General features: G+C 40.6%; 1 protein-coding gene across 1 annotated transcript in view; it reads left to right on the top strand.

The window, feature by feature from the left end:
* The window catches only part of DCDC1 (doublecortin domain containing 1), a 230,038-nt gene that overhangs the window by 68,680 nt on the left and 152,096 nt on the right, over positions 1 to 9,262 (top strand). The window contains 1 exon segment of the mRNA XM_033160812.1: positions 4,267 to 4,359. Within this exon segment, the coding sequence (XP_033016703.1) occupies positions 4,267 to 4,359 (93 nt within the window).

The following is a 9,262-nucleotide window of genomic DNA, read 5'->3' as shown; positions in this document are numbered from 1 at the left end:
TGTATAAAGGCAATACTTATATATCTGAATCTATTTCTTACATTTGTTTCACACACCCACAAGGAGTTCAGGACTGTCAGTTCAAACTTTGCATTTTGAGTTATGATTAGAAAGTACCCAGTGTAAATGGCAAGTGTACATGCAGCAATCTAAATGCCAAATTCACATGTAAAGTGCTGATAAGGCTGTTGCTTCTGTGCTTTCTTCATATAGTGATTTAAAAAAAAATCCATATAATCTGCCTCCGTGATTTCTCCTGACTTACTCCATCCCATTGCAGCTTCTGTCTCCCATCCCAGGCATTTCCTGAGACTCTCAGAAGAGGCTTTTGGGGGCACTGAGGTGACTGCAGCAAGCAAGGAGGGATGGGGAATTCCCCTTTGTGTTAATAAACCTGCACAAGGCCTGCATTGGATATTACCATGTATTACATAAGATCTGGACGCGGGTGGCGCTGTGGTCTAAACCACAGAGCCTAGGGCTTGCCGATCAGAAGGTGTCGGCGGTTTGAATCCCCGCGAGGGGGTGAGCTCCCGTTGCTCAGTCCCTGCTCCTGTCAACCTAGCAGTTCGAAAGCACGTCAAAGTGCAAGTAGATAAATAGGTACCGCTCCGGCGGGAAGGTAAACGGCGTTTCCGTGTGCTGCTCTGGTTCACCAGAAGCAGCTTAGTCATGCTGGCCACATGACCCGGAAAAGCTGTCTGTGGACAAACGCCAGCTTCCTCAGCCTATAGAGCGAGATCAGTGCTGCAACCCCAGAGTCGTCCGGGGTACCTTTACCTTTACCTTTACATAAGAGCAGCAGCCCAGTTCCAAAAATAAGCTTGCAGCACAGCCAGCACAGGCAGAATTTAGAAAGTTTTATGCAACATTGGTCCAAACTCAAGAAATATGTAGCATGTGCTCAGCTCATAATCCTGCATATAGATTGCTTAAATTTCATGGATTTTAATGGGATCTAAGTAACTGATCAATATTATTTATATCACTATGGTCGCTAAATGAAAAGGCCAAGCAGTTTTTGGTCAGGTATGTTTAGGAAGACAAAGGTGCATGCTTTAGCTGCAATCTGTGATGTACTGTAATTAATCTGTTATCCTGCTTAGATTTGTTGCTAATCCACAAAACTGATCTGCCTCATTAGGATGCAGGACTACTGACTAAGTGCAGCTGCTGAAAATCATGGCAACAGTGTCAGGTGCTGATCTCTGTTGCACTTCCTACAGTCTTAAATAAATTTCAGCTATAAGTTACCCAACTCAGCTAAACACCCCCTCCGCCTGGTGTTCTTGTTTCTCTCTCTTGAAAATTATTCTTAATGCTGAGTTAGCCACACACTTTAACTCCTGCTCTGAGAGCTTTTAGTGTATTTGTTATCATACACTATTGGGAAGTACTCTGGGAGAGGGACACTTTGGGTGTATTTGTCATTGTGACAAGGCAGGTACAGCTGAGGATCATTGCTACTCTATCCCACGGCTGGCCTGTCTGAATGAAAATATAGTCTGGCTGGAAGAAGCTTGCTTTGGCTGCTGTTTCCCCAACTGCTCCACTGCTGTGTAAAGAGCAGACGCAGACTAGGAGAGGAATGATGGGATGCTTTCACGAAGGAGATTTGTCTTCATTGGAGGGACATGGATGGTCTGGGTACCACCTGAAATCAAAACAAAATAAAAAAAATTCCTTCCAGTAGCACCTTAGAGACCCACTAAGTTTGTTATTGGTATGAGCTTTCGTGCACACCAAACTTAAAACCATGGAGAGACCTGGTCTGAACAAAGACATTGGATTCTTATCTCATTATTCATGACAAAGCTATTTTTAGCCATCTCACCCCTTGCCTTTTCCTGTAAGACCAATTGCAGTCGTTAACAGTCGTCAACAGGTTTTCCACACCTATCAGCCAATCACCCATTCCCACCACCCTTCTGAGTAATACCCCTCCCCACTCTCTCACTATATATAAGGGTCTGGTGACTTCTGTTCCAGTGTATCTGAAGAAGTGTGAATGCACACGAAAGCTCATACCAAGAACAAACTTAGTTGGTCTCTAAGGTGCTACTGGAAAGAATTTTTTATTTTTTATTTTGTTTTGACCAATAACAAACTTAGTTGGTCTGTAAGGTGCTACTGGAAGGAATTGTTTTATTTTGTTTCGACTACGGCAGACCAACATGGCTACCTACCTGTAACCTGAAATCGAGACTGCTTTTCTTCCTTGCATTCAGTTTCATTCTCTAACTGAAATTAGCCAAACAACTGAAGTGAAAAGCTTCCAGTTCTGGGCAAAGGACACCCAATAAAGAGCTAGAGACTAAAAAAGGGGAAAGAAGTGGGTTCTGGAAAGAAGCTGGCATTCTGGAACAGTGCTTCATGGTTATGTTGGAAAAGCTTCCTACTGGCTCTGTGAGATGCAGTGTAGCTTGTTTTTCCACACACTTTAATGTCACATTAAATGCAAACCTAGAAAGAACAAACTACGATTTCATACAGTCTTAATGAGAGAGATCTATTATGTGTCTCTTCCAGTTAAATTATGCCAAAAGTAAATATGCAGTAGGCATAAGTGACAGGAGAATTGTACCCTAAAAAAGAGGGAAAGAGGCATATTATCATTATGTCTGGGTACCTGAAGCTGATGCTATTAACACTGCATAATAATTTTCCAATGTGAAAATACACTCCCTTGATTTAACTTTTATTTAAATTTGTATACACCATAATATTGTACATTTAACATGCTTAATTCTCAACAATATAGAGACAAAAAATTTAATGCTTGTATGAGTAATCTGTTCTTTTATAATAATAAGAGTGTATTGTACTAAAATGTTCATTTAATCCCCCCCCCCAGTGTGTGCTAATCCTTTTTTATTTGCCAGAGATGGATTAATAAGTAATACTTTAGCATTACCTGTAACTTGTGCTGCCAGTTCTATCAGTTGAGCTTTCAGTTCAGTTGGTACATCAGTGCATCATGTGACAGACAATATGTCTCTTGCATCAATAAGACTCATCCAGACTTTAGCCGTGCGTGAGAGTGAAAGTTTTATGTATAAATAGTTTCTATAGACCTTAGCTCCCCAAAGTTGATACCATGTCTCATATCTACTAGATGGTGTTCCATTAAAATCACTGCAAATTTTGATGTTGACCATCTTGGCTGTGAGTCGTAGATAGATTTGCTCCCTACCTTACAGGCCTTTTCCCACCTGACCTGGGACGGCAGGGCCCTGATTGAATTCAGCTGACATTGCTGAACAAAATCTAGGGCTTGGGTCTTGCTTAGGGGTTTTTTGGGGTGGGGGGGCGTTAATTTTTTGTATCGTTATTTTGGATCTTGTGATTTATGTGGAAATTGATTTGGCTGTGTACTTCTGATTATTTTTATGATGACTTTTGTCACATTTGTAGTTACGTAATTCTTACCTGTTGTAAAATATATAATTCTTATATGTTTTAGCTTTGAAAAGATGGCATACAAATAAAAGGATGGATTGATTGAAGGTGAATTGTCCCTGTATTTCTACTCTGAAACTAAGCATGAGATAATCTAATTACAGTGGAACCTTGGTTTTTGAAGACCGTTTGGCTTCCGAAACTTTCAATGGGCTGCAAAATAAATGAAAAAGAAAAACGCGCCTCGGAAGTCATTCGACTTCTAAGGAATGTTCGAAAACCAGAGCACTTCTGGGTTTTCGGTGTTTAGGAGCCGAAACATTCGGGAACAGAGCCGTTTGAGTTCTGAGGTTTGACTGTACAAAATTATGGATTCACACCCAGCTTACCATGTGCACCTGTCCTTTTCTCTAGGCATCTATATGTATAGGGTTTAAAGTTTTAATGACATACACATGAAAAATCCAATATGTGTCGACCCAAACTATACTTCAGTTTCCAGAATATGAAGTAATTCTTTGGACCACATTTTACTCAAGTACACCCTGTCAAGCTGGGATAGCTCAGTTGGTAGATCATGGGACTCTTAATCTCAGGGTTGTGGGTTCGGGCCCCACGTTGGGCAAAAGATTCCTGCATTGCAGGGGGTGGGCCTGGATGACCCTCGTGTTTCCTTCCAACTCTACAATTCTATGTTTCTAAAAGGCTATGGCACCACATAGGTGTCTAGTGGTACAGGTGTGCCCAGTGGATGGGCAAGACACTCATGCTCTGGTTCTTCCACTCAATATAGGAAGATCCAGGAATTCTACTTCAAGAGCTGGTAGAAATGATGTATCTTTTCACAATTTTTGTCATCTTTTTTAGCTGGATTATGCCATAGATGGCCAGAAAGAGAAAATCACAGACAAGTGCATTCTATCAATGAAAAAAGAAGAATTATATTTAGAACAAGATGAAGTAAGTGAATAGTATTCCTTAGCAGAACAGCAGATATGGTTTTGTATATGTAACACCTATTCTCCTCCTCCTCAATACCATTGACAAAAGAAGTTATGTGATTGGCTTATGACCTAAAATATAAGATTAAAATAATTGCCATAAATATTAATGCAGCACAAAATCTGGAATTTAAACAGCAGAAAATAAAACAAATTTCTGAGGCTACCACCATATTAAAGGCGAAAACAGATTTTTAAAAGCCTGATTTTAAAAGGGCTAGGGAAATAAAAAGTCTTCACCTGACACTGAAGATACTTCAAAGATACTTCTTTACCTAAGTAGCACAAGTACACAAGTTGAAGTTCTTTCCCAATTAATTAATTTGTTCAAATTCAGAAATGATTTTCATCCATTAATAGCTAAATTAAGTGTAGTTTATTGAGATATTTTGTAACTTATCTTTTGAGGGTTGGGGTGGTTTTGTTTTTTCTTGTTTTGAAAACTGATGTATTAGAGACCTATCCATAGCTGATAGAATTCAGTTCTACTATGGGCACAGCACTCATGTATGGATGATGATGATGATGATAATAATAATAATAATAATAATAATAATAATAATAATAATAATAATATATTGAAACATAATAACACATCAAACATTAAAAACTTCCTGATACAGGGCTACCTTCAGATGTCTTCTAAAAGTTGTATAGTTCTTTATCTCCTTAACATCTGAAGGGAGGGCACAACTACGGAGAAGGCCCTCTGCCTGGTCCCTGTAACTTCGCTTCTCACAAGTTAGGATCTTCTTCTTCTTAGGATCAACAGAGCTGTATTTCATGCAACATTGAAAATTTACAAGGGCCAATGTGCAGAAAAGGAGGTCCTACATCATCATCATCATCATCATCATCATCATCATTACAATATAAAAGCACAACAATACAAAACATGGCAACAAACAAAAACAATGCCCCACCCTAGTTTTAAAAGCCATAGATTGTTTAATATACTGTTCACTCCACTTTTCCACTCACAATGGTGGTCATATGCCCTACTTTTTGTGTCCAAAACTCCTGAAGCTGCAGGTGTGAACCCCTGCAGGGGTTTATAAAGTAGCCACCCTACTTTCCCTACTTGGAGCTAGTGTGGTGTAGTGGTTAAGAGCAGTAGTCTCGTAAACTGGTGAACCAGGTTCACGTCTCCGCTCCTCCCCATGCAGCTGCTGGGTGACCTTGGGCTAGTCACACTTCTCTGAAGTCTCTCAGCCCCACTCACCTCACAGAGTGTTTGTTGTGGGGGAGGAAGGGAAAGGAGATTGTTATGTATTGAAGTTCTCACCCTAGGCCACTAGGGGTGTTGTGTATATAGTTTTACTCTGCCCACCGTGACTGCAGTTCTCACTCAGGTCCACATGCAAATGAAGGATTGAGAGTGCCGTTCACAGATTGTGTAGCTAGAGAGAATTGCTACTGTTGCATGTTACTGAGTACAATATAAGTAGGCTGGCTCAGCCCTTCAGTTCAGTTCTGTTCCAGCCTGAGAATAAAGAGAGCTGCTTGGAGAATCACTGTTTTGTCTGCTATGTCCACCCACTACTTAATAGAGATTGTTAGCAGCTTTGAGACTCCTTAGGGCAGTGATAAAGCAGGATATCAAATCCAAACTCTTCTCCCTTCCCCATACTGTATTGCCTGCCCATGCACCTGTTGTGACATAATGCAGAACAGCACAATAACCTTTTAAAGTGGAAATAAAGCCTATAGACTCTTTGCCAACATGGAGTCTTGGTAAAATTCTTTTCCTGTTCTTGACCTCCTCATGCTGCCCCACCTGACCTCCACCAGAAAAAAAAACAATTTTGCTCCAACTGCTAGTTGCCCAGGGACTGTAGAACTGAAGATAGCACACGCTGGTCTCATCTTGGCTGGCAAACTAAGATCTTACAGATTGTGTGTGTGGTGTATGTTTCTTTGCCAAGTATGATTGCCATTAGTTGTAAGCGCCTTGAGGATAATTCAACTGGAAGGCCCCAGTCTGCCTTCAATGTAAATAAGTATCCATGCCCTTCTCTCTCACACTGGACTGGAACTGTCCTTCAAGAAAGAAATAATGTCTCCTGGCCCATTTTGAGTGATCTCCAAACACATGTCCTCATGGTCAGTGGCAGTGTTCAAATATGCCAATCATCCATTGATATCAATTTGCATCAACAGCAAACATTTCTTATAATAGTTTCAATGAAGTTAGATAGTCATAAGCATGACAAATTAATTTAGTGTTTTTTCTGGTTCTGGCTAAACATGTATAGAGGCTTATTATGAGGTACACATTTATTTATTGTTTGGTTGTGAGTTGTTTGGGCAAGATAAAGTGACTAACAAATTTAATAAATAAAAGAAAAATATTACAGATTTGTCAAAAATATACTATTACAGACATACAAATAAAAACTTTAAGACAGAAACACGTGGATGATTCCATGTACCATGTTTAGCCGCTGACCTTCTGCTAGAGCCAAATAGATCGTTCTTATATGCCCATGTGAAGCATTTTAGACTCTTTGGGTAGTAGAATTAAGGATACAAGGAGCATAGGAAGCTGTCTTTTCACGGAATCAGATCACTCATACATCTACCTCAGTATTATCTACATCAATGTTTCTCCCATTATCCCTAGCTAGCAGGACCAGTGGTCAGTATGATGGGAGTTGTAATCCAACAACAGCTGGAGATTCAAGTTTGAGAAATACTGGTCCACACTGATTACTGGCAGCTGTTCTCCGGGGTTTCAGACAGGAGTCTTTGCCTAGAGGAATTGAACCTAGTTGTAGTCTAGGTGTCTGAATATATATCTATTCTTTTAAATAAGAAATTTCTCTAAGCCCCACTGCAAAAACAACAACAACCAAACCTGTCAAGATGAGCTCCATTTTTAATAATCCAGACAAAAAAATCTGCAATTCTGTACATGGGTTCAGTGGGATTTATTTCTAGGTAAGTATGTACAGGCTAGGGGACAAAGACATAGTGCAGTTGCCCCTCAAGAAGCCTCTGATAGTGGAGAGCAGTGGTACCATGTATGTGTGGGAGGCTTTCCTGTACTAGAGTCCCAAGCAGGGTGATCAGCTACTGGTGGTGGCTCTCTTGCCAAAGGTAGCCAATGGAAAGCCCCTAAATGGGACTTTTGGGGGCAGATCAGTGATGGGATGGCAAAGGCTCTGGATCCACAAGATCAAGAACTCCTTCGAGTCAATGAGCCCATTCTTCAGTCCCCATGGTTGGTCTAATGTGGCAAGTGTGTAGCAAAAACAAAACAATGTGTACTACCACATTATGCCCTGGCCAGCTGGGCTATGGATGCAATGGAAGAGCCACAGTTCCCCAGGCTCGGTTATTGCTTTTCCAAAGAAGAATGTTAACTAAATTCTTACTTTTATGGAAAAACTGTAGTTTACAGCGTCAAGACATAGTGTGCTAATCATAAGATTCCGCAGGAAACATTGTAATGAAGAACTATTAAATCAAGACTTTTCCTTGCAAAGCTTCATGCTGTGAACTTGACAGCATATTCTATAAGTGAAATAATACAAAATTGCTTCCAAGCAAAATTGGAGCATTATCTCCATGTCGATTTCTGGAGTACCCAAACCTTCTTCTTTCAGAGAGAAGATTAAGACATTTAACTAATTTTATTACAATACTATTAGTAAAATCTTTTGCTGCTATTTTGAAGTCTGAACTCTTGCAGTGCTTGAAATTCATTTAGAACCCTGTAGCTAATTGTTATTCTTGGTTAATAATCCAGATGTTTTAGAAATAAAATTTGTACTTATTTTCAAGCAATAATAGAAAAACTTAGGTTACTATATAATAAGATAACTCATTTCTAGACCTCTTTAAACAATGGTTGGCATTTAATGGAACTTTGTTTTGTTTTCTACACTGAAGATTTTCTCCAAAGTGTTCAACTATTTTATCCAAAACCTTGATTAGTTGCTGTTATTTTAATCCAGCAGGCATATATAAAGGATGAGTTGAATTGAATGTGGTGTTCCATGAATAAAAGGGAAGGGAAGGAAAGGAAAGCTTTTTCAACTCCCCACTCTTCACTGTAGCCCACCACCTTCCATGCTTTTCTGGAGGGTCCTGCAACTCCACGGCCCTGTTTTTAGGGGATGCAGCAGGAATCCATTAAAAACTGCCCAGCACCTAGCAACATTCTACATGCTTACCAGTATATGTGCCTCTACCTCAGTTCTCTTTAAATTATGTCCCATGGAGGCAAACCTGTGAAACATTTACATCAGAATTATTCGCGCATATGGTTATTTCTGGAATAGCTTCTGGGCAGGATTCCCTTGACTCCTGCCCCTGAGCGGAGGGTTAACGCACAATGGGGAAATCTCATAGCTTGCCTGTTTCATTGCATACCTAGAAGTCAGCATTATGTCGAAATAGGACCCGAGTTATTGTAGCATTCACCTCACTTGCAAAGTGTGCTGCACTTGTGCACTGGCGCTGTGGTCTAAACCACCTAGCCTCTTGGACACGCTGGTCAGAAGGTCGTTGGTTCCAATCCCCGCGACGGAGTGAGCTCCTGTTGTTCTGTGCCAGCTTCTGCCAACCTAGCAGTTCGAAAGCATGCCAGTGCAAGTAGATAAATAGGTACCGCTGCGGTGGGAAGGTAAAAGGCATTTCTGTGCACTCTGGCACTTGTCACGGTACTCTGTGCACCAGTAAAGGTTTAGTCATGCTGGCCACATAACCCGGAAAGTTGTCTGTGGACAAACACCAGCTCCCTTGGCCTGAAAAGCGAGATGAACACCACACCCCATAGTCACCTTTGACTGGACTTAACCCTCCAGGGGTCCTTTACCTTTACCTACAAGTGTACAATTTTCAAGTTGATTGCTTAA

Source organism: Lacerta agilis, chromosome 1 (assembly GCF_009819535.1).
Source record: "Lacerta agilis isolate rLacAgi1 chromosome 1, rLacAgi1.pri, whole genome shotgun sequence".
NCBI lineage: Eukaryota > Metazoa > Chordata > Lepidosauria > Squamata > Lacertidae > Lacerta > Lacerta agilis.
Note: the sequence above shows the minus strand (reverse complement) of the source record. Positions and strands in the feature narration are given on the sequence as shown.